At 36.1% G+C, this 27,351-nt stretch overlaps 1 protein-coding gene across 2 annotated transcripts in view; it reads right to left on the bottom strand.

Moving 5' to 3' along the window:
• BMPR1B (bone morphogenetic protein receptor type 1B) overlaps positions 1 to 27,351 on the bottom strand; it is a 427,129-nt gene that overhangs the window by 66,912 nt on the left and 332,866 nt on the right. For both annotated transcript variants that reach the window (XM_066386369.1, XM_066386370.1), the window contains one exon: positions 1,523 to 1,679. In XM_066386369.1, the coding sequence (XP_066242466.1) occupies positions 1,523 to 1,665 (143 nt within the window). In that variant the 5' untranslated portion in view covers positions 1,666 to 1,679. The remainder of the gene's footprint in view (positions 1 to 1,522; positions 1,680 to 27,351) is intronic.

Here is a 27,351-nt window from a genome sequence, read left to right as displayed (position 1 = left end):
AAATACTAACACTAGCCAACATGACAAATGGTTAAACAAAATTTAACAAAAAGCCACACATTTGATACTGTTGCTGATGAATTCATTTTGGGGATTAGGTTTTTTAAAAGAAAATACCGTATTTTTTGCTCCATAAGATGCACCTGACCATAAGACACACCTAGAGTTTTAAAGAGGAAAATAAGAAAAGAAATATTCTAAACCAAATGGTGTGTTAAAATATTTAACAAAATACCATAGTTTTCACTCCATAAGATGCACTTCCCCCTCCACTTTTGGGAAGAAAAAAGTGCGTCTTATGGAACAAAAAATACAATAATTGGTTTTTGCTCAACAAGGTGCCTTGGACCTGTGCTCTATAATCACGTGCATGAGTGATGTTTGGAGGAAGAATCTCTAACAAGACAGGGTTGTCCACTCTCTCCACTCTTATTTAATGTGGTACTAGAGGTTCTAACCAGAGCAATCAGACAAAACAAAGAAATAAAAGGCATCCATATCGTAAAAGAAGAAGTAAAGGTATCATTTTTTGCAGATGATATGATCCTATACATCGAAAACCCCAAAGAATCTACAAAAAGACTACTAGAAACAATAAGCCAATACAGCAAGGTCGCAGGATACAAAATTAACATACAAAAGTCCATAGCCTTTCTATATGCCAACAATGAAACATTTGAGAACGAACTAAAAAAAAAAAAAAATCCCCTTCACGATTGCAACAAAAAAAAAATTAAAATACCTAGGAATAAACATAACAAAGAATATAAAGGACTTATATAATGAAAACTACAAACCATTGTTAAGGGAAATCGAAAAAGATACAATGAGATAGAAGAATATTCCTTGCTCTTGGATAGGAAGAATAAATATAATCAAGATGGCCATATTACCCAAAGCAATATACAAATTTAATGCAATTCCCATCAAAATTCCAATGACATTTTTTAAAGAAATGGAACAAAAAATTACCAGATTTTTTATATGGAACTATAAAAAACCCCGAATAGCCAAAGCAATCCTAGAGAAAAAGAACAAAGCTGGGGGCATTACAATACCTGACTTCAAACTATATTATAGAGCCACGACAATCAAAACAGCATGGTATTGGCAGAAAAATAGATGCTGAGACCAATGGAACAGAATAGAAAGCCCAGAAATAAAACCACATATATAAGCTATATGGTCAAATAATTTTTGATAAAGGGGCCAACAACCCACAATGGAGAAAAGAAAGCCTCTTCAACAAATGGTGCTGGGAAAACTGGAAAGCCACATGCAAAAGAATGAAACTGGACTACAGTTTGTCCCCTTGTACTAAAATTAATTCAAAATGGAGGAAGAATCTCAGAGCCTCATTTTGTGAAAAATGCAACTCAATGTTTCTCTAAAAACAGGCATATCTCTGAGAATCAATAGGCTTAGGCACTATTTCCCAAAATACAGTCTTGGAAACACCAGCATACAATTCTCTAGTCATGACTTTCTATTGAAACTAGGTTTTAAAAATTTATGTACCGACCTGCAAATATTGTTGACTGAGTCTTCAGGACAGTGGTGGTGGCATTTACAACGCAAGATCTTTGGACGAGGAGTGGTGGCTGTACTCTCACCATCCTCTTTCTTGCCTCCCACGTTTAATTTTCCTGAACTTCGCAAAAGCATGTTATCAAGGAATTCTGTGGAAAAGAAAAAAAAAGGAGCATTTAAGCAGCTGTGAGATGACCCAGTCGATGTCTTCTGTTCAAAGAATAAGGTAATAGCAAACAAAATCTTAGAGTTTCCTGATGTTTAATGATTTAATTGAAAAACAGATATTTTGATATTTTTGATACTAAAAATTACACTTTCTATAAATAAGAGAATATAGTTATGAATGACATATATAACTATATGTCTCATATAGAATATAGAAATTCCCAAAATCCTTTCATTAAATTACAATGATTATATTTGAATACAAGGAGCTCAATGAGACATTAGTTTACAGATTATCTTTACTCTGTATGGTAATACTATGGGTAATTATTATTCTTCCCATTTTCAGATAAGAAAACTAAGACTACAAGTTTAAGTGATCTTCACACATCTAATAAATCATGAAGTCAGCCTTTATACCCCAATTATTTGGGCCCTAAAACTCTTTCCAGCATTCTATTTTAGGGGTCTCTTTCAGGAATTTTTTAAAACAAATTATTATAAATATTTAACCTGAAAAGTTGAGTAGGAAGATAAAAACTTAAGAAACATTTCAAAAGATACAACTTCCCACAGCTTTTATAGGCAAGAGTGCTTATCTACATTAGTAGCAATGGTTCTACTTTTTTGTGTGTGACAGAGAGAGAGAGACAGAGAGAGGGACAGAGAGGGATAGACAGACAGGAAGGGAGAGAGATAAGAAGCATCAATTATTTGTTGCAGCACCTTAGTTGTTCACTGATTGCTTTCTCCTATGTGCCTTGATTGGGGGGCTCCAGCAGAGTGAGTGACCTCTTCCTCAAGTGAGCGATCTTGGGTTCAAGCCAGTGATCTTTGGGCTCAAACCAGCGACCATGAAGTGCATTTACTCACACTCAAGACAGAGACCCCATGCTCAAGCCAGTGACCAGGTGCTCAAGCCAGGTGAGCCTGCTCTCAAGCTGGTGACCTTGGGGTTTAGAACCTGGGTCCTCTGCTTTGCTAAGTACCAGTAAAATGACCTTGGATAACTATAAGCAATATCACTATGTATCACTTCCTTACCCTTAAAATGGAGATAATTATAAGCACCTACCTCATATCAAGAGCTTAGAATGTATATGTTACATAGTAATATTTGATAACTTGTAACTAATATTAGGAAAATAATATACTTTTTTTTTTTGTATTTTTCCGAAGTTAGAAACCAGGAGGCAGTCGGACAGACTCGCGCATGCGCCCGACAGGGATCCACTCAGCATGCCCACCAGGGGGCGATGCTCTGCCCATCTGAGTTGTTGCTCTGTTGCAGAGGGAGCCATGCTAGCACCTGAGGCAGAGGCCATGGACCCGTCCTCAGTGCCTGGACCTACTTTGCTCCAATGGAGCCTTGGCTGCGGGAGGGGAAGAGAGAGAGAGAGGAAAGAGAGGAGGCAGGGTGAAGAAGCATATGGGCGCTTCTCCTGTGTGCCCTGACTGGGAATCTGACCCGGGACCTCCACACACTGGGGCCGACGCTCTACCACTGAGTCTACTGGCCAGGGCTATACTTTTTTTTTACATTTTAAATAGTAAGACCATGTTTCATTATTTAACATACTGGTAGTTTTCATATTTTCCTTCTTTACTACCACTACTTTTGGAAAGGAATGATATTCAAGAAGGGGTCATGCATTCATTGGTATCTATTATGTTTCTTGGCACTGGGGTAAAAGCTCTCATAAATGGAATGTCACTGCACAAATTGTCAGCCTGAGCAATGTTACTTTTAAATTTCTCTCACAACACATCCAGCTGACCTAGAATTAAATCAAATATTAACAAAATATTATCAGATTATCAGACTAAAAAAATTAAATTCTAGGCCAAAGTGCATATACATAATAGATATATACAGTGTTCATGTGTTACTTTTAAAACCTACAAATAGATTTGGTTACATAAGAAAATGAGAAGTTTAGAAAAAGATCTGTGGTGACTTCTTTTTTCATTTGTAAAATGATGAAAATGAGGTATTTAAATTACATACTGTTTCCTTCCATATTGACCCCTTCTCTTTGATGTTAAAAACAAAATAATAAAATTTCATTTATTATGCATATATCTACTTAGCAAATATTTACCAAGTGCCTATCCTGTTCCAGACACAGACTCTAGGTAGAATGAACTAAATGTACACAGAATTAACCATTTGGTGTGAAAAGTTATTAAATAAAATGTTTACATAGAATTGTCTACATTAGAAAGGAAATATCACCATACCATTGGAAATAGATATTGTTCTGTAAGAAACATTTTAACCCTTTGAATAATACGAACGTTCATGTACGTCCTCGTGCCTCTTGACCATCCAGAGTACGATCGTACATGTGTAAAGCAACATTAGAAAAAGGCAAACGTACGTTCTTCCTGTTTCCACAAATTGGTTATCAAACAAACATGATTTTAAGTTAATAAAACTGGAACTGGAACTAATTTCATTTTTTGAAAAAAAAACTCACACCCAGAAGTCAGCAAGCAGGAAAAATACTCACTACTTCAAGGGCTAAAGGAGTCATGATTTCTTCACATTTAAAATTTATTTAAATTAAAGAATGATATAAAATTCAACTATAATAGGATTCTTTGCAATATTGCTAAACAGCCTATGTTTTAAAAGATGGTAAGTTAGCCCTCTAAAGTGAGATTCCTATGTAGCCACTAAAATGTTGATATAGAAGTGTATTTATTGACAAGAAAGAATATTAAAATATAATTTTTATTGAGGATAGGCTTCTTTTTAATAAAAATTATATATATATATATTTTTTTTTTACAGGGACAGAGAGAGAGTCAGAGAGAGAGGGATAGATAGGGACAGACAGACAGGAACAAAGAGAGATGAGAAGCATCAATCATCAGTTTTTCGTTGCGACACCTTAGTTGTTCATTGATTGCTTTCTCACATGTGCCTTGACCGCGGGCCTTCAGCAAACCGAGTAACCCCTTGCTCGAGCCAGAGACCTTGGGTCCAAGCTGGTGAATGTTTTGCTCAAACCAGATGAGCCCGTGCTCAAGCTGGCGACCTCGGGGTCTCGAACCTGTGTCCTCCACATCCCAGTCTGACGCTCTATCCACTGCACCACCGCCTGGTCAGGCAATAAAAATCGTATTTTAATAATAGAAAAAGCAGTTAAAAAATAAATCTACAGCCCGACCTGTGGTGGCGCAGTGAATAAAGCGTGGACCTGGAACGCTGAGGTCACTGGTTCAAAACCCTGGGCTTGCCTGGTCAAGGCACATATGGGAGTTGATACTTCCTGTTCCTCCCCCTCTTCTCTCTCTGTCTCTCTTTCTCTCTACTCTCTCTCTCTCAAAATGAATTTTAAAAAATCTAAAAAACATGAATCTACAATATAAAAGAGACCAAGAGAAGACACTAGCAATAAAAACCTGGAAAGCAAGACAAGCAGATACAGATTTAACAAAGCCAAAAATGTTGATCCTAAGCCAAAGGTGGGCCAAGAGGCAAAACAGTTTTACCACTCAATCCCCAAAGGGTCCAGAAAGACACCAAGTTACTTTAGAAGTGACAGAGAAAGGAATATAAAAAACAGTTGGAGGCTGAAATCTGTTTCGAAGTTGTTAGAGCTTCACTTACTCTTTCCTAGTCCCTACAGGCTAGCAACCATCCTTCCCCACCCCTGCAGAAGTCTGGAAGAATCATTCTGATCTACATACCACTAGATGACTTGTTTTCCCTTTTCACCATTAAGGTGAGGAACCATAGGAAACCAAGCATAGAGGTGGGCAAGACACCACCCTGCTATAATCACTCAGTGAACATTTATGCTGATGTTGACTCCTCCCATTACTTCCGCCCCCACCACCATCCCACATGGCTCCCAGGACTCATCGCAGCCTGACTCATGCCTTCTTTATTCTGGAACCTGACCAGGTCATAAACAAGTAAAATACCTTTAAAAAAAAAAGGAGGGATATTAAAAGTTTCTCAGTTAAACAGTCCTACAATATTATCCTATAGTAAGGCCCACAGGTGATCGATTTACCCATGTGCACAGAGCTTCCTATCAGTTTTCATAATGCTCCATTCTCTTTTTTATAATAACTAATTCAAAGTCACTAGATATCCTCAAACATCAAAGACCTGGAACAAAACAAATATACAGACAAAGCCATTTGAAAGTAACATTATTTGAAAGTAAATAAAAACTTACAAACTTTTATTAATACTTTCAGCTTATAACAATACATGATATCAATGAAACAAGGATGTGTTGCTATATATAATAAGGAACTCTAAAAATAAAACTGCATAAATAAAAATCTCAGTAGGTGAGTTGAAAAGAAAAAGATTAGAAAATCTCTCATAATGTAGAGTAAAACACAAAGAAGAATTAAATGAAGGCATCAACACAGGAAATAGAACATCTGAATAATAATAGTTCTAGAAGAGACTTGAGGAAATAGAGGGGAGGAAATCATCAAATAAATAAGTCATGTATTTTTTCCATAATTAAAAATCATTATTTTCAAGTTTAAAAGAACCCATAGATTATACAAATAGACCTACACCTAGGTACGTTATGCAAAATTTTATAACCCTGGAGACAAAGGAAGATTCCAACGTTTTAGAAAGAGAGAGAGAGAGAAAAAGAGTAAGAGAGAACTCAATACCTGGGCAAATTATAAATCAACTATGAGGATAGGGAAAAAACATTTTAAGATTTTCAAGGTCTCAGAAATTTACCTCCCATGTACCTTTCTCAGAAAGTTATTGTAGAAGATGCTCCACCAAAGTGAAGGTGAAAATAAGAAAATAGAATATAGTCCTGCTGCCTGACCTGTGGTGGCGCAGTGGATAAAGCATTAACCTGGAATGCTGAGGTCGCCAGTTCACAACACTGGGCTTGCTGGGTCAAGGCATGTATGAGAGTTGATGCTTCCTGCTCCTCCCCCCTTCTCTCTTTCTCTCTCTCTTTCTTTCTCTGTACTCTCTCTAAAAAATGAATCAATAAAATAAAAAAAAAATAATAATACAGTTCTGCTAATTGGAGACCGAACCCAATATAAAGGTATAAGTAGATCAATAAGATGAAATCTATACATTGTACCTAAGAAACAATCAGGCCACACTGAAGCAGAGCAAAAGCCTCTGGGAGCGATATCTCCAAAAAGTTGATATTAATAGAATAATTTATATATTTTAAATTTAAACTGATTGAGAGTTTAGAAATGAATTTGTGATAGGAACATAGGAAACCATGGAAACAAGTAACCTTTTAATTCCATATATATAAATGATGGGAGACAAAAATACGTGTGTATGTAGTGGGGGTGAGAGTGGTAAAAGACAGCTAAATCTTTATCTTCAATAGTGGAAATTCAAAAATAATGCCTAATATCGAATAATCAAGAGGTAAAATACCAAAAGAATGAAAAGAAGAATGTAAATAGTTACTATTGGATACAGGTTTTTTGGGAAGATTCTTTTAAAAAAAATAAAAATAAGGTTCTTTAAACTACGTTAAAACAAATAAAAAACATGTTTAAAAATATACGTCTCATATAATGATCCCAGTGTAGCTTGTGTGTGCAAGATAAATTGATGGAAAAATTCACATCTATAAGAATGTTGATGAAATATATGCGGATCCTACTTCTTGTAGAAAAATATAGTATCTCGGTGTGGGAATACTGAATTTGGTATCATGAAATTTTCAGTTTGCATTCATAAGGGCTGTAATTCCTGTTTTTATATCAGCATGGATCTATGGAGTAGCAATAGATAATGGTTGGAGCTATTTAAAAACATTTTCAAATTGCTTCTCAGTTTAAGACAGAAGTAATCAGTCTCATACATTGATGTGGAATGAAGAATATCAGTGAACAAAAAAGAATTGGGAAATCATAAAGGAATACCCTGCCAAGAAGAAGGAAGTTTCCTTGACAATCTTCATTATGGGATTCACCACTGGACCAATAAACAGTTTTGTTATAATACTAAATCCATGTTTTATGTGTTTGTATGCATGTGAATTTAAGTTTGTGGTAAATCTACATACCTGATTCTATACTGCAGCTTATCAACAATCTATTCCCTGGTATTTTGTAGAACATTCAAAGTAAACTAGTTTAGTTATTATTAAGGAAAGATACCTAAGTCTAGTAGCTCCAAGCAACTTTTATAGTCAACTCTTGGCTCTCAAACACCGAACAAATCAAGTAAGAGCCATCCTTTCTGTAAAGATTATGAAGATAAAATATTGTTGCATAACCTTTTCAATATTACTTAATATTTAACATGCAGTATAAATACATATATGCTATTTTACCAGAAACATATTCAAAAGAACAAAAAGGTAAAAAAAGCAATGTTAGTTCATAATACAGACAGTATTTCTATAAACTGAGTAAGATGACATTATGACTGCACATGTAAGGTAACTACATACAACATGATCTGAATAACTAAAACTAGCAAGATGAGATAATGATTGCTTTTAATTAGCATTATTAAATAAATGAATAGTTAAGGACAAATCTAAGACATGCAAAGAGTTCACTTGCTTTTGACAAAATAATCAAATCGAGGGAGTAACTTAATGTAAAAGTTTGCGATTGTACTTAGGAGCCAATTAATTTATGTGTGTTTAATTTCCTATGAAATGAAAATCATTGTCACACAATTCACAAGATTTCCAATCACAGAGAAAATTAAAGTATTTGAGTGATAATTTGGAGATTAGTAAACAAATGTGAAGAGAAGCAGCAGTTGAATGAAAAAATCTGATCAGACTCACTTTGAAAGCTAAGAACACTGCAGATCTCCTTAAGTGCTAGTCCACATTTGAGAAAAAGGGCCAATGAGAAACTAGACTATTGCGTTACTGTTATCTATATGAAAAAAGATTTGTAGAAAGATCACTTTTATATAAACTCAGACTGAATTTGTGCAAAATTCAGCCAGCCTCACACACACAAGCGAAGCATTTTGGATCCAAAACAAGACGGAACACATCAGCTAAGACAAGAAAAAAGGCAATTAAATGCTTGTACAAAGAATAATCATTTTATAGAGACATGAATTTAGCCTGATAATAATGATACTGAAGTAAGAGCTAGAAGAAAAGACAAAGATATATATTTGTAATAAATGTGAACATCCAGATGAAAAGTTGAGTAGCAATAATTAAGAATTATCCTGCCTGATGAGGCGGTGGCACAGTGGATAGAGTGTTGGACTGGGATGCAGAAGACCCAGGTTCGAGACCCTGAGGTCACCAGCTTGAGTGCGGGCTTATCTGGTTTGAGCAAAGCTCACCAGCTCGGACCCAAGGTCGTTGGCTTGAACAAGGGGTCACTTGGTCTGCTGTAGCCTCACAGTCAAGGCACACATGAGAAAGCAATCAATGAACTAAGGTGTTGCAATGAAAAACTGATGATCGATGCTTCTTATCTCTCTCCGTTCCAGTCTGTCTGTCCCTATCTATCCCTCTCTCTGACTCTGTCTCTGTAAAAAAAAAAAAAAAAAAAGAATTATCCCAAATATTAGATGTATGATTATGATAATTATCAAAATGTCTTTTTCACATTTTATTTTTAATATCTTACCATTTGAAACACAAAAAAGTAGACTTTAAGAGATAGTAAGGTTTATTTAGTTCACTCACTCAAATAATATAAACTCTTTATTCATTAGATCCTGTTACTTGATTCTGTGTTAACTTTTTTTTTATATACAGAGACAGAAAGAGAGTCAGAAAGAGGGATAGATAGGGACAAACAGAAAGGGAGAAAGATAAGAAGTATCAATTTTTCATCGTAGCACCTTAGTTGTTCATTGATTGCTTTTTCATATGAGCCTTTCAGGGGAGGGAGCTCCAGCAGCATGAGTCACCACTTGCTCAAGCCAGAAACTTTGGGCTCAAGCCAACGACCTTGGGCTTCAAGCCAGTGACTTGTGAGCTCAAGCTAGTGACCATGAGGTCACGTTTATGGTCCCATGCTCAAGCCAGTGACCCTGCGCTCACGCCGATGACCTCAGGGTTTCAAACCTGGTCCTCCGTGTCCCAGTCTGATGCTCTATCCACTGCGTCACCGCCTGGTCAGGCGATTCTGTGTAAATTTTATATAAAAGAGGCTAATCATTGAAAATAATTGGAAAAGCATGACCAGGTGGTGGCACAGTGGATGGAGAGTCGGACTGGGATGCAGAAGACCCAGGTTCGAGACCCCAAGGTCGTGCACGGGCTCATCTGGTTTGAGCAAAAGCTCACCATCTTGGAACCAAGGTTGCTGGCTTGAGCAGGGGGTTGCTCAGTCTGCTGAAGGCCCGCGGTCAGGGCACATGTGGGAAAGCAATCAATGAACAACTAAGGTGTCGCAAGGAAAAACTAATGATTGATGCTTCTCATCTCTCACTGTTCCTGTCTGTCTGTCCCTGTTTATCCCTCTCTCTGACTCTCTCTCTGTCTCTGTAAAAAAAAAAAAAAAAAAAAAAAAAAAAAGAAAACAATTGGAAGATGACAGAACATTAAAGAAACATTAAGTATACTTTAGTACATTGTATTTTCTAAATCAGTAAGTTAAATCTTTAAATAATTTTTCCATCAAGGAAAGCTAAATAGTAAATAGCTTCTACTTAATTAAGTAGAACAGAAATTTAACAAAAACGATTATCTCTTGCCAACAGCATTCCAGGCCATTATGTTTTTAAAATATTTAATAAGAGAATTATTAATAAACCTGAGAGAAAAACAAGGGAAAAAAGACTGAGAAAAGTCAAAGTGTCTAAAATTCCTAAGGAATTAATACTACACTGAATAAATCACTATTTAGGAGCTTATTCCATATTTTAGTTTCTTTCTCTCTCCTACCCTCAATCCTCCCTCCCTTCCCCCACCTCTAAATTTTGAGCTCAATAGTGTGAATCTAGACAGTTCAAATGTTGTGTAGTTAGCTTAGCTGGTTACATTATATTTAACCCAGGTAGTTAATTATCCAAATTACCAAGATAATACAAAGCAGGGTATGTGGAAGCCAATCTAAAATTGGTTCTCATTTTTCTAAAGGACTGGTAGATTTTTAGGGAACAGATACACCACAAAATTACTTCTACACTTGTGCTTATATGTGTGCGTGTTCTTAATTAATCACAACTAAATTATATTTCTTATGATTTTTATATGAGATAGATTAATAAATTTCTAAGCAAATGAATTACACTTCATGAAAAAACCTAATAATCAGCATGGAGTAATATGTGGCTTCTAATCAGTTACAAAGGTTAAATAAAAAGTTATTAATCTTGAATATATTTTCTTGGATATATGTTACATTTATATAGACATTTCCAGCTATTTTGCATTTATTTGTATATAGTTACATAGAATTTTCCTATAGCATCTCTTCTTGCTTAAGTTAGAAAATAAGACAGAGTTCCTTTAAACTACTTATTTGGAATTAGTGGGAAATTATTAGCTAGAAACCTGGTATAAACACAATAAAATAACTCTTTTTGATGTGTAAACTTAAATCAATTATTTTAAAAATATTTCCATATTTTTGTTATTAATTCTTCCATATGATTTTTTAAAAAGGAAAATGTAACAAGAGTTTATCAGAAAAACCAGAAGACACAGAAAAAAAGTAAACTGTAAAAAAATAATACTACTTCAACTCTGCAACAAATAAATTTTAACTTTTATATTCATCCATTACATCCCAAAGTATGTTTCAGCTATATTTAATTTTAATTACTTTCTAAGTAACATTCTTATCACTTCAAAAATGCCATCACAGTGAAGAGAATATCAGAATCCATTAAAACATATAGAAAACAACCTTTATAAACAACTTAGGTTATTCAAGGGAAATTATCAACACACAATAGGCTTAGAAATGAAGTTGAAATTCACTGAAAAATGTCATGATTATTTTGTGCCACAGGATCTAGTAGTAATTGTTTTCTTTCATTTTCTTTTTTAGCTCTCTGAATATATCAAAAATTAACAAAAAATTTAGTGCCTTCACTGTTCTTACCCCTCTACACCAGAGGGCAGGCAAGGAGCAAGCAGAGAAATTTAAATTCTTATCACACTAGTTTGCACTTAACTATTTTGGGTAAAAACATCAGTGAAAGAAAATTTTGAAAGTACTGAACTGGCCAGCAATGCTTTGAGAATGATTGATTCAACCCCTATCCATATTGTTATGATAATAAATAACATGAATCAATGCCCATTCCTGTTCATAACCAAAACTAATTTAAATATAGTGGTTCAAAATAAAATACACAGGAATAAAACTTGATCAGAGCTTGGAAACAATATTGATTTAAAAATAACTGTTAGTGATCTTAAATAATGAGTTTAAAGAGAAAACTAATTTTTATTTTCTTCACTTAAAACATGAATCCTTTCACTCAGTTTAATGAATTATATAGTTTACTGTCTTTTAAGCTTCCTCTGTTTTCACTACCTAACCCTTTTGTTTTACTAACACATTTTCAAATAATTTTTCTATGTTGTTTGCAACAAAAACTTAGAAAATATATTTGAAAAACATGAAACCCAATGATAATAAAAAGTTGGGCTATGTGCCTACTTCTTTTGTCAAGTAACAAAATGTAAATACAATTTTGATTCAAAAACACCAAAGCGCCCTGGCCGGTTGGCTCAGTGGTAGAGCATCTGCCTGGCGTGCGGGGGACCCGGGTTTGATTCCTGGCCAGGGCACACAGGAGAAGCGCCCATCTGCTTCTCCACCCCCTCCCCCTCCCCTTCCTCTCTGTCTCTCTCTTCCCCTCCCACAGCCAAGGCTCCATTGGAGCAAAGATGGCCCGGGCGCTGGGGATGGCTCCTTGGCCTCTGCCCCAGGCGCTAGAGTGGCTCTGGTCGCAGCATAGCAACGCCCCCTGGTGGGCGTGCCGGGTGGATCCCGGTCGGGCGCATGTGGGAGTCTGTCTATCCCCGTTTCCAGCTTCAGAAAAAAACAAACAAACAAAAAAAACACCAAAGCAAGAATTGCACATCGTATACGGGAAAACTAGATTTTCTATTATTAACTGTGGTGTTACCTGCAGAGGAATTTTTCTCTTTCCAGAGTCCCAGGAGTCAGAGGGAGAGAGACAAGGGAAGGTGCTGGTGGTGAGTTTCTGGGCATGCTATGGAAGGGGATGAATGTCAGGTTATGACCCAATATCAGCTATGGTCATGGATTAGTGGAGGCAGACTTGACCAGGATATGGGGTAGAACAAACGAAACAGTTCAAAGCCCAGCTTGGCTACTTGCTTTTGGTCTTAGCAAGTCAGTTAACTTTCCTTACAGAGGAGAGTGGCAGTATTCATTGGTCTGCTGTGAGAACTGGATGAGATATTGTAAGTAGAGCACCTACTACATGCCTTGCACATAGTGAGAATGAATACCAGCAAACCATTTTCTGTGCTACGGAAGCTTACTGTTGTTCATTTGTTTGTTTTCCTTCTTCAGATTTTTCTCTTTTCCTACTTCATGCTTTGGTCGTTGTTGTTCCCTTAGTCGCTGCTCCTTCATCTCCTATGTTCCTACTTCTCTTCCTTTTCTTCTTTCCACATACCTTTTCTCTCATCCTGATTCTCCCTCCTCTTCAATTCTCTTCTCTATTACTTCATTTAACTTCCTTTTACTCTCCCTTTCTTTCTAGCTGCATCACTGTGAGCTAAAAGCCTATAAAAATACAGAGCCTTTTGGTTTATGAAACATTGAAAGTTCGTTCGGGGCAACTAATACATTGTTATTAATTTTCCTTCCTCCCGTGGTACTTTCCTCTATCTCGCAAATGATCGTGAAATCCCTTCGCTCTCCACAGCACAATGGCCCACAGCACGGGAAGTGCCCTTAATAAAATAATCATCTTGTTGGTGAAATAAATCAACTACACGTGGAACATAGTGAGACAAATCAACTACATATGGAAAACCAAAAATAGTACACGAAAACAATAAAATAGATGTCATAATGCCACATATAATGTCAAATATAAGTAAGTTCTAGGTAGAAGTGTGTAGGAAGAAAGATTACTATGGTGGCAGCAATCAACCACAATCTTTTATGGAAAACATAAGCAGTAAAACCAGTGAGACATACGGACAGGTTTTCAATTCAGTGGGTCATGGTTAACACTATTAAGTAGGTTAAGAAAAACACATTTTCTTTTAAAATGCTAGAGATGTACTAGCTGACTATAGAAACCAGGGCTTTTATCATAAAATATATCTATATGTTTCCAGTTAATGGCAATTGTTTCTCTTTTCACCATCCACATCCACATTACCACATCACTCCTGTTCTGCAGGATAATCATGTTTTCAACATTTTATCTTATAAAAGCACTGCCAAGAGACTCCAACACACCTGGATAAAAAGTGAAAACTTCAATCATTCAAATGTTTTATTGTATGGAATACAAGATTATGATGTGCAAATCGTGAAGAGATTAAATATATAAATGTGAACAATTTATTCATTTATATTTGTTTTGTAGGTAATTGACACAGAGGTATGAGCCTGAGTATGCACAATAATCGATCATGAGAGTAATTATAGTTCTTTAGCTATCACATATCCACTCTGTAAAGTTCAAATAACAGTTAGCCTTTCTTTCAGGTTTTAATATGTTTTTGAATTTGAAGAAAATCAACCAAAATGTCCAAATAAAATTAAAATCTCTGAAAATATTCTAAACACAACATGTTTATAAGTAGTTTAATACAAGTAGCAATTTAAGAAATAAGGAACTTGACAAGCGTGTAGCCACAATGTTTAAAGACACTTTACCATCAAACTCAATCTATACCCATCCAACAGCATAATTACAGCTAATAGAATGATTTTAAAATGAAATCTCTGTATTTTAAAATATTTAATGTGTCTGTTCAAATCTGCATTGTTGGAAAAGAAATGAAAGCATAGCCTCTTTGACAATCATGTCTAAGAATCAACTGGGACTGGGCAGACTGCCAAGCCGGGAGCTGTGGTTCTATTCAGGGATCTTTCTATCAATGCTCTGCTTCACAGAGCTCTGAAGCTAATCAAAGGAGATGTTCAACTTGCCCCCCACACCAAAATTTACTTTGCAGCTCTGCAAAGCACTCCCCAGACAGCTTGATGTGTAAAACTGCTTTGAACAGACTCATATATGTAAAGAAGAGAAGTGACAATAAAGCCAGACAGAACAAAAACCAAATCACCATGCTCGTGCTATTCTTTTTCCCCAAAGAAAAAACCTGGAAAGCATTTAGGATCTCGCTGTTCCTGATGCTTTCTGTATCCTCTAATAGAATAATTGTTAAAGGATACTTTTGTTAAAGAGCCTACTGGCCTAAAAATACACTATTCCAAGTGTTTAAATATCTCCAGCATAAAATACATAGACTATATATATTATCACCATCATCAATGAACTTAAAAACCTATTTATGATGAAACAATATGGAATAAGGACAACCAGCAATGAAATGAGTTAAAACCTGAATTTTAGAATGCCATTATAGAGTTTTAAGAAAAAACTGTAGACTAAATAAAGAACTGTTCAAAACCTGCAATGCTATCTATATGGCTTTGTTTACATTTATGTTATGTTTCATAGAAAAGTTTTCTAAGACAGATACCAAAAATGACATAAATTTCTAAAACTGCCTTCATTTCTGAGTATATACTTGACCTTGCTAAAATAATTTCTAACCTTGATCAAAAGTAAATGACTCAGTAACTCTTTTCAAAACATTCATTTGTTCTAATATCCAAATCCTTTATTTATACTTTAAAACATTTTACATTTTTAAAGACCATATTTGCAAGGAAACAACCTCGACTTTTATAATCCGTGAATTTAGAGTTGTCTATCATAGATAGCAGAAGAATTCACAAAGTCAAAAAACTAGAAATGATTAAATTATACCACAAGAACTTTATATAGCCACAACACTTGATTTTAACCATGAAAATATTGGGAAAAAAATGTAGAGGCAAGAACGCCTCCTCCAACACATATGCAATGCGAAAGTTAAAACAACATACGTAAACATTTTAATAGTTTAAAAGTAACCTAAGATATAAACTGCTGGGACAGCTGAACTAAACTGCATTTTCCTGCCTTGTGATTTTTGTGCGTAAAATGACCCCCACGCCCTAAATTTTTCTGATTAACTCCCAATGCCAAGAAAGACTAAGTTCTATCATCTTTATTTGTATGTGCCAGAATTGGCTTAACTGATCTTGCTTACATTTTCTGGAGAGGGAATAAACAGCCTCTGTAAGATAGAGAGTTTTTCCCACTACTCAGCTTTGATTTCTGTGTGCTTGCTAGATCATTGCCAGGTTCCCTGGGATGAGACAGGAGGAGGAGGCACAGAATTGCTAGGGTTTTCCACTAAAAAGACCAGCACCGTAGGCAGCATTAATCCTGCACCTGTGATGTGTTATTCCGCAGTTAAGAAATGCAGTCCAGACTGTGGTTGCCTAATACAGCTCAGCTGTTTTTCTCAGTATGCCCTTTGATTATAAGCTGGCAAGAGAGATTATTCCGGTCAGGCACTGAGCTATGTTCAGGATACATGGCATATGACAGTGGAAAGGTAAAAGAGAAAGGAAACCTTAGAATCAAAAAAATAAATAAAAGGAAAGAAAAAAAAAAGTCACTGACCACGGTGTATTATGTAACAGTGCCAGATGGTTAAAAGCTGCTTCTGATTATGTGCAAGGAAGAAAAATATATGACATTTAAATATCTAGAAACCTATTTTTTTGATATTAGCCTTTGACTTGTAGAATGGTACTTCAACATGTAATTCTTAAGTTTATTTTAAAAATAAGCACAACTTCACAAATTGATCAGTTTCATAAACATTTAAAAATCTTTCCTTAAAGAGGTTTACATATATATATATACATAAATGCAGTAGTGGGATTCAAATAATTTAACAATCAGTTCTCTAACCTAATGACCATTTTAAGTATTAAAAACAACATACTGAAAGGTAGTTTATTATTTCATGTATTTAAATACTTTTAAATAAGAACAATAAAAGAGGTACATAAAACTAGATTGTTATAAGACAGTTTAAAAATATTATGAAAAAATATTAAATAATAACTGAAAAAAAATAAACTGTTATTTAAAATAATTCCATATTGTTTCTTGATTGGCATCCTCACTTTCTACTGAAGTATCAAACGCGAGGGAATTAAAATGTAGTATTTCATCACAGGTATAATGAGTTTTATGAAATGAATAAATAAATATTACAGACATAGTTCTATCAAATTTTTTTCACCTATGGACAGAATGAACATTACTACGGGCGCTTAGAATACGCTGTTGCAGAGATGAACGTTAAAAAAGAGTTAGGAATATAAATTTGTGGCTTCCACATTGGGCGGCTGCCCAGGTGCCCACCTTAGAGAGAACCCTGATTACAATAAGTGCCATTTTAACAACTGGATTGCCGAACTCAACAATTCTGCTGAACCAGTGTGAACTGGCTAAATCACACCACTGACTAAATGTCAAACTCCTTTTATAACTTGGGGTCCTTCAAAATATTAGAAAACTGACAATCAAATGATTACCATAAATTTTATCTTTTAATTAAATCCACTATGTCATTTGACTTGACACAAAGGGTTTAATATAAAATGTATATTTCAGACCCAACTCTCTAATTAAACATGTATGGGAAATCTGCATAATATATTTATTTTAACCTAGCAGAAACTTACCAACAAGTCCAAATTTATTTAAGAACTAGTTTTTCATATACAAGACTGTCTACATAGAACTTTGGTTTCACAGAGATGAAGAGAAAATGACCACTATGCCCACAAACCTTAAAATCTAGTTGGGGAGAGTAGAACAAAGGTTAACTTTTTAATTGTTCTTTTGTCATAAAAGGGTTGCTGACTCACACCAAAACTTTCAGCTGTTTCCTTTTACACAGTCTCTAAACACAAAACCCTCTGGCTCCCATGCTAATATCCATGCCATTTAAAATAAATAATTTAAAACCTTATCCAAAAAAGATACCCTTTCCTAACAGCAGATGGTATAAAAACAAAAACTAAAAAAGTTCATTTATATACACAAAACGAGCTGAAATAAAAGAAAATATACTACCTTCAAAATGTAAACATAACTTAAATGGGTATATTAAAGAAAATGCTCAATATATTATTTTTTCATTCATTAGATATTAATTACCTGCTAAAGTCAATCAGTCTATAAAAAGCATTATTAGGAAAATTCCACATTATATATATTAGCAATAGAGTCAAAAGAAATTCTTATATCCATTAAAACATTCTCTCATCAGAATTTGGTAAGTTTTATAGCTTTTTCATATATTCAGACTCTAGTGTTAGAGATAAGACTGCACTCAAAGTTCTAATAACACTCTGAGGCCAACTAAAAAAGTACAAAGATTTAGAAGGAATGATACAAAATGCTGTATTAATATTATCCTGTTTCCATAATCTGGTCTGCACATCCAAAATTAAATAAGATGTTGAATTTGGTGCTGGGTATGGGTGTGACTAGTGATATATAAACTCCTGATAGTTTAAGATAAAAATATTTTTCTGAAATTATTCTTAACTGGCCATTAAAATAGTGCTGAGATTCTGAACCACCATCCACTTTCCTCTAATTTATAGAAATAAGATTGCCAAAGGGCAATCTTGCTGACTTTTGAGCAGAAACACTGAGGAAAGGTCTGAATTGTGACTCTGTTATTATAATGATTCTGTTAATCTTAAATCTGATGATCACACACTTTGGAACATTCTGGCCTGATGCTGCTCAAGCTGCCCTTTTTTGATAAACAAATGGCTTCAGTTTTCAAAACATCCTCTAAAAGTAATCTTATTTTTGAATTTTTTTTAATTGTATAAAGTCTAGTAGAGTCAGTGACTCAGGCTCTAAAAAGCCTAATTGATTTTACCTTTAAATTTTTCTGTTTCATTTTCTTTATCTGATTCACATCTCCTCATTTATATCCATAATGTACCTGCCCACACATTATATTCTAAGGTCAAAATGTTGCCTTCTTCTTTTAAATAATTATCAATGTGGGATCTCACAATAAACAACCAAAGAAAAAAAGAACAGCAGCAGAAAAACCGGAATTTAAGATGCCACATGAAAAATAATTACCTTTCATAAACCCTTTCTTTGGATGTTTCTGTATTTTGAACCATTCCCCCATAAGGAAGATGTATCTTTGTGTTATATATTTTTACCATGAAATAGACTAATAAATTAGTATGTAATATTAAATTTCAATATTAGAATAAGAAGATAAATATATATTTAAAGCATATTCTATTTAAATGACCAAAGTGCTCCCAAACAATAGTAATACTAATGTGGAAGCAAAGGACAAAGCTGTCTTACATGGTCACTTCAATTAGAAAGATTTTCTGGTCCTGGCTGGTTGGCTCAGTGGTAGAACATTGGCCTGGTATGTGAATGAATGTCCCTAGTTCAATCCCCGTCAGGGCACACAGAAGAAGCAACCATCTGCTTCTCCACCTGTCCCTCTCTCACTTCTCTTTTTCCCCTCTCTCTCTTTCCCTCCTGCAGCCTTGGCTTGATTGGTTCAAGCATATTGGCCCAGGTTCTGAGGATGGCTTCCCGGAGCCTCTGCCTCAGGTGCTAAAAATAGCTCAGTTGTGAGCATGGCCCCAGGTAGGCAGAGCATTTGCACCAGACAGGGGTTGCCAGGTGGATCCTGATCTGGGCTTATGTGGGAGTCTGTCTCTCTATCTCCCTCCTCTCACTTGGAAAAGAAGAAAAAAAAAATTAAAAATGAGGAAAGGTTTCCCATTCACAAAGAACATATATCGCCCTGGCCGGTTGGCTCAGCGGTAGAGCATCGGCCTAGCGTGCGGAGGACCCGGGTTCGATTCCCGGCCAGGGCACACAGGAGAAGCGCCCATTTGCTTCTCCACCCCTCCGCCGCACTTTCCTCTCTGTCTCTCTCTTCCCCTCCCGCAGCCAAGGCTCCATTGGAGCAAAGATGGCCCGGGCGCTGGGGATGGCTCTGTGGCCTCTGCCCCAGGCGCTAGAGTGGCTCTGGTCGCAATATGGCGACGCCCAAGATGGGCAGAGCATCGCCCCCTGGTGGGCAGAGCGTCGCCCCATGGTGGGTGTGCCGGGTGGATCCCGGTCGGGCGCATGCGGGAGTCTGTCTGACTGTCTCTCCCCGTTTCCAGCTTCAGAAAAATGAAAAAAAAAAAAATTTAAAAAAAAAAAAAAAAAAGAACATATATCAAACAAAATATTTTATCAAAATGTAATAGTTAGTACTTTAGCTATTAGGAAACCATTCTCCATGTTTACTTACAGAATGCCCTATTCTCTACCTAAATACCTAGAAACTAACTTGGTGTGGGAGGCAAGAACTTTTATTATGTAATGAACTAGAGATTGTTAAAATTCATCAGTTTCAACTATTATGGGCATAGGATTGTTGATCCTCCTAGGAGCAGAGTCTCAGAGTTGTTTTTTGTTTTGCTTTCCCTAAAGAAAGTGAAAGATGATCTTTCAAAATCAATAAGCCCAATTTATGATAAATGATTAATCAAGTTATATATATCCTCTCTCTTTCTTGGGAGATATGTATGTGTGTGTGTGTGACTGTTTTATCATTAAAATCATAGTAGCTTTTTGGTAGTAACATGAAAATTTCCTGTTGATTCCTATTCTCCCTCATAAAGTCAAATAGCCTAACAAGAAAAATATTAAACTTGTGCTAGTTATTAATTAGACAGATAATCTGGAATAAAACAAATAACTGTAACAGCTACTTCCTAAAATTTTTTCATCATAGCACTTATCCATATGGCACTTGGTGACAGCTTTTGTGAGTGCAAAAATTGTGGTAAAGCACATATTTCTCTTCCTGTTTATACCAATAAGGGAGAAAAGAGCATTACCAATAGGCTCCATCCCAAACAGCCCACCCACTCCCAACTGTGCCCAGGCTCTTGCCTTTGTAGAGTTCAGTGTCTCCTTACTAGGAAGAAAGTATAAGCAGAGAGATCATTAGTAATGACATGTACACACTAGCTGATAATGTTGACTCACTTTAGGAACTATGAAACTATAAACACTGTGCTGAAAGCCATTTATCTGCATTTTTGGATAAACAGCAGAAGCTACTCAATTAAATAGATTGCAAGGAGTAAGTCGCTGATGCCAAACCAAGTCAAGCCTCATTTTGAAAAGGAAAATCTGTGAATTGAATAAAAATCAATCTAAGATTCCAGGGACGTTGAAATACAAAAATACTAAACAATTTATTTTATAATATAAATATATTATATAAAATATATACTATAAAAAGCCACTAATTCAGTTACCAAAGTTATTGCAGAATATTTTGAGTTCAAGGGAAATTCACTGATATTTGGTAAGTATTTTCCCTTATGTGACAACATTTTTGGTAATACCGATGCTGTTGTTATCAAAGAAAGTTTTCCCTATCACTAAGAAAATGGTAAGGTTGAATTAGGTCAATTTTATCAGTGCTATTCCTACTGACAAACAATTCAACTATTTTAAGAGAGAATTTCTAAAATGAATCCTCCCAAGAAAAAGAAACACAACATGAGTGCTATTTGACATGTAAATATATTCACATATTTCTATCTCTAGCATGTTCGAATGTTTCAAGAAAAACACCAATCTATCATAGAAACTGGAGGTTTGATTACAGCTGATTAGAGGGACCTGAGATAAATCAAGGCCCTCACTGCAATCAAAATCGGGTCTTTTCCACACCTCCCGATGTCAGAAGCTTTTCAAAACAATTAGAGGTCAGAGAAGAGAACACACAGGTGTGTGTTATGTCAACTACTGAAAGCAACGGAAGGTTAGCCGGGAATCTGATCCCTCCACCAACACATTCTTGTGGGCATTACAAACGCTCCCTGAAGGAATATTACACTAATGCTGACTACTTTTAAAAAACATCCCACATCTCATTAGATCTATTTTTTTAGCAGCATTGTTCAGAAGCATCTCTGCTAGTCACATCAAACTCACTGCCACCTCTTAGTAAACCTTTAATGTCTTCTTCCATATCACCTCTTCTAACAGGCTGAACAATAATAAAATATTCAATATCAATAGACATTTAAGTGTCACATCATGAAAACTATAGCAACCCACAAAAAATAAATAAATAAATGTTAAGATATCGGTAACAAATGCTTAAGAATAATGGTCACTTGGTCTTGGGAAAATTATCTATTTTCCCTGCTGTTGTAACAACGTGCCTCGGACAGAGAGTTGGCAGTACTATAGCAAATCTTCAATTACCAGTGCTTACACTAAAAGGCAGTGTACACAGTCATTCAAAACCTGCAATAAACACAAACAGCAACTTAAATGTGACATATCCTTAATTATTTTTTTTAAAAAAAACTAGTAACTGGAAGTAGGCCCTGGCCGGTTGGCTCAGCGGTAGAGCGTCGGCCTGGCGTGCAGGAATCCCAGGTTCGATTCCCGGCCAGGGCACACAGAAGAGGCACCCATTTGCTTCTCCACCCCTCCCCCTCTCCTTCCTCTCTGTCTCTCTCTTCCCATCCCGCAGCGAGGCTCCGTTGGAGCAAGGATGGCCCGGGCGCTGGGGATGGCTCTCTGGCCTCTGCCTCAGGCGCTGGAATGGCTCTGGATGCAACAGAGCGACGCCCCAGAGGGGCAAAGCATCGCCCCCTGGTGGGCATGCCAGGTGGATCCCAGTCAGGCGCATGTGGGAGTCTGTCTGACTGCCTCCCCGTTTCCAGCTTCGGAAAAAGGAAAAATAAATTAAAAAAAAAAAAACAAAAACAAAAAAAACTAGTAACTGGAAGGAAAGAAAGCTGGACCCTTAAATGATTGGATTCCCAATCAAGATAGGAAAAATTCTGCCGACTAGTTAAATGACCTAATAGTCATAGATTTCTGATTATGTTAGCAATTATCCAGAATAATCACATCCAGACTTTACAAATTCATTATCAATCCTATTAACATGCATTTAAAAGATTTAGTATTTATATAATACTTCCTTTTCACACCCTCCCAAAATATGTCCACAGTGAGGATCCAAAAGTAAATTATTTACACAAAACCTGTCTTTTTGCCAAATGTTCCTAGTAGTTCCCAAACCTCAAAAATCTCTCACTACTGAACAATGCCCCAGCTAATGACAGAAAAAACAAACAAACAAACCTGAAACTTTTTCCTTTGTATTGAGTTTGAGAGAAAAAGGAGGGGAGAGAGAGAAACATCGACTTGTTGTTAAATCCATTCATACTGTGATTGGTTGACTCCTGTATGTGCCCTGACAGCAGATTGAACCCGCAACCCTGGAACGTCAGGGTAATGCTCTAACCAATCGAGCTACTCGGCCATTACATTTAAAACGTTTTTTCATTTTCTTTTTCTCAGCTCATTATCCAGTGACTGGACCAAGTGCTAATGCTCAGAGCAGGAAGCACAGTGCTACTTCTGAGCTCAGTATTGGAGGTTACTGATAAATTTACTTATATATTTCATAACTACTCATGTCAAGTTTTTCAGCTTTACTTCTCTTGTCAGTAAGCAGCATACCCCGAGGCCTTTTCCACCAATATTCCACAATGCGTGAATAATACAGGGCAGAGGCTCTCTCTACTTGACTATATGTGCAGAATATGCCATTTTAATCTGAGATCCTTCTCCATCTTCCTTTTTCATTTGTTGTTTCCCAATCCCCACTGGCTTCTCAAAAACCTCAGTATTCTTGAGAACTCAGCTGTTTCCTTCCTCCCTCCCGCTCTCACTGAAAGGATAGGGAACACCAGGTGTAGAATATCCTTGTTTGCCCCCTTCCATTCAACACACACCTCCGAACTGTGAACTTCCATCCTCACTTGTCATCTCAGGGGAGTTACCCCGCCATCTCTTCTCCCACGCATAGGACCACAGCCTCTCGCAGAGGCTGATCCCCCTTCACACTTTACATCCTGGGCTGAGAACAAAGGGTAGTTTTCCCAGCCTAGATCAGCCCACCTGAAAAAGGGTTTTAGGACAAAGAGAGATGATTGTATTGAGAAGAAAGGGCAAAGAAACCCTGAAAGAAAAACTTGAGATGCCTATGCTTGTGCCTTTCTACCAAGATGCAGTAACTTATATACAAAACACGAAACCAAGCACCGACTCTAACAAAAGGCCAAGTCACACGTGTAACAGGATAACTACATTCGAAACAGGTGTTAAGAGTCATGGTTTCTTGTCCTAGCTTTGCACTGACTTGGACATCTCCAAATGGTCCAGAATGTTTTGTTTGGAAAAACAGCATGGTGATGATTTACCAAATAAGGCTTTAGGCAGTAAATATAGGTTTCAAAATATGTTTGTGGTAGGAATACCAATGAATGAAGCAGCTCACTAGAAAACACTCAGTCAAACATACCTGTGTAGATCAGGAATTTAATGTGAAAGAAATGACACCAAGTCAATACCACAATATAGTACTGCCACACTGTGACTGCTTTTCCTATGAGCACATTCCCTGACGGGCAACAAAGAGAGTGATAATGGCTGTTTCTAAAGAAAGGAACCAGGGGAGAAAGTAGTGGCTGCTCTGGTAACCAAAATATTCCCAAACACTGTAACGTGTTATACCTCCAACTACTTCCAAATATTTCCTTTACCTAATAAAGAATTGGGAAAGGACTTCCAACCTCCCACTGCCTAAGACCATAACTAGGTATAGACAGAAGAAATCAAAATAAATCCAAGCTTGCCTGTCTACAAACACAGGAAATCATTCACAACTATATGTTAGATATGGATGTACATATGGTTATCCTTGACTTTGTCCCCCTAATTTCATGCAGACTTTAAGGTTCACATCTACCTTTACATTTATAGAGAATATTACACACATATAAAACGATTTATGTTGTGAGGCGCACTGATGAATTTACTGAGAAAGGGATTTGAATAGCTTGAAAAGATACCATATTACATTAGCAAAAGGAAAAACAAAGACAGGACAAAAAGCCTTAAATGAGCAGCAGTTGTGAATTTCCGAAATGAAACTAACATATTAAGAGTAGTCTGAAAATAACTTTCACTTCCGTTGAGCATATTAAGTATACTATTACAAACTATAGTTAAATAAAGGGTGAATTCTGCTCTCATATAGTACAGTGTTTTTTTACCGCTGGGTCCGCACCACAGACAGGTGCCGGTCCACCAGAAATTTCGTGCCGGTCCGCGAAAGAGTTAGCCACCCTGATGAATTTTCATACAACATGAGGATGGTTAACTCTTTCGCGGACCGTCACCAGTTCATAGACCGGCGGTTGAAAAACACTGATAAAGCATAATTAAACCATCTGATTAAGTTTACATTTTTAATGCTTCTTAGTAATAGGAAAATGAGAACAAATTATGAAGAAGTAAAAAGAAAAAATATCATAGAATGGCGGTACCAAAACCTTAATTCCCTCCTCCTTAAGGTATTTTAGGGTAGAGCATGAAGAGAAGAGGTATAGTCTATGCCCTTCTTAAATCTTACCAGTCTGCTCTGAGAAGGGCAGTCTGATCACGACTGCCATACAAACTTTCCTGTTTCAGACACTTAACCTTTCCTTTTGCTTTCTTCTTGCAGTATCGTCTCCCCACCATGACTCCTTTTAAAATCACTTCAGCTAAATATCTTTTTTTTTAAGTATTTTTTATGTATTTTTATTTTAGAGAGGGAGGAAGGGAGAGAAAGAGAGACAGGAACATTGATCTGTCCTGTACGTGCCCTGACCAGGAACCAAAGCCGCAACCTTTGAGTATCAGGGCGATGTTCTACCCAACCGAGCTATCTGGCCAGGACTTCAGCTACACTTCTAACAAGTACCGAGTTCCTAAGGTCTGAAACAATATCTGTTAGTAATGTCATTACCATTAGAAGTAACAAAAATTAACTAGTAGTCGTAGAAGGTTATGACTATTTATTACAGATTTTCAGTCTTGTTTCTCATTTGTTTTTGTTTTCATTGGCATCTGTGTGAGTAAGTGTAATTCTTGCCAAAGATACTCGAGTTCTTTTGAGCCAAGGTCTAGCACGAAGAACAGAAGGAGGTTAAGAAACGATGAAAACAATCATGTTAAAAATGCTGCCAGGTTCAAAGCAATTTAGGGGTCAGAATAGTATATATATCAATATTTGTGTATCCTGAAGGACCACATCAGTAAAAGGAGATGGTAGAAAGTCATGCTCTCCAACCTCCCTTCTACTTCAAACACATTATGGTTCTATATAACTTCTACCTTGCTGTTATCCATTCTTTTTTCATATCTATAGCATGAAAAGGAGGTACTGAATATTACATTGCTTAAATGATAAGACTCCCAGCTCTGGCATTTATTAGTCACACGACCTTGGGCAACTTATTAATTTCCTTTGGTATTAAACACTTCACAGTAAAAGTATTCACACTTCAAGGAGTTTTTTGAGAAAAATAAGGTGCAATTGTTTATATATATCCCTTATTATCATGAGGGATCTCATATAATGTAATTCTCAAAATATTCATTTGATCAATGAAGGCACCAGGGCTGAGAGGGATTATTTGCCTGAAAATAATTATGTGAACAGCAGGCAAGAAAGGATGCAAGCTCTGGTCTCTATCACTTTTAAGAGCAGTAGCTTCTCCAGATAGCAGTTCTCAAATGTTTTGTTCTCAAGATGCTTTTTTATTATAAAAAATTATATGACACCAAATTTTTTTTATAAATGTGGATTATAGTTATCTCTATTTATCACATTAGAAATTAAAACTGAATCAGTTTTAAATATAGATAATTGTAATTGTTTTACAAGTAGTAAATACAGTTCGTTTTAACATATTTTCAAAAGAATAGTGAGAAAAGTGGCACTGTTTTACATTTTTGCAAACCTTTTTGTTTAGCTTAATTGAAGAAATTGGATATCTGCTTCTACATTACATCTACTGCCATATGTTGTTGTGGTTGACGTGATGAAAAAGGATATGTGGCCACAGATACATAGTTGGAAAAGTAGGAATATTTTCATTGCCTTTTCATAAAATAGTGGGTTTTGATACTTTACAAAAACTAGACAAGTAGGACTTTCTTAAAAGTTAGACACAACGCAGAATCTGAAACCCTATTGATGAAATTTTTATTTTCTGATAAATTAAAATCTATTGTCAATCACATACTTTGAATGGATTTTTTACTCGTGCATGATTATGAAACAATCAGGACTGACTGATCACAGGGGGAAAGGATTCTTGGTTCACTTAGGTATGCAGATCAGTTCTGTGGATAGAAGCTTTCCAAAATCCTAATATTTGTTTGAGAGTTTGAGTTTCACTATTAGCAATAAATACTGTCAGCTGTTTCTCTTGGAATGACAGGCTCACTTCGTTCACTTCTAAGAACCGGTCAGCCATACCCACAAGTGAGCAACAATAGTTTGTCACCCATTCTTTCAAGTAAAAATTGTGTTTCGTGAAAAAGGTCTCAAGGTAACCTTTCACTGTATTTATACTGAAGAACTTCATTATGTATGCTTCATATTTTGTCATATAGAATATTAAAAAACACATTCAGAGGTTGGTATTTAATAAAATTAATAA

The sequence above is a fragment of the Saccopteryx leptura genome, chromosome 5, assembly GCF_036850995.1.
Source record: "Saccopteryx leptura isolate mSacLep1 chromosome 5, mSacLep1_pri_phased_curated, whole genome shotgun sequence".
NCBI classification, from domain to species: Eukaryota; Metazoa; Chordata; class Mammalia; order Chiroptera; family Emballonuridae; genus Saccopteryx; species Saccopteryx leptura.
This window is presented reverse-complemented; position numbering and strand designations above follow the sequence as displayed.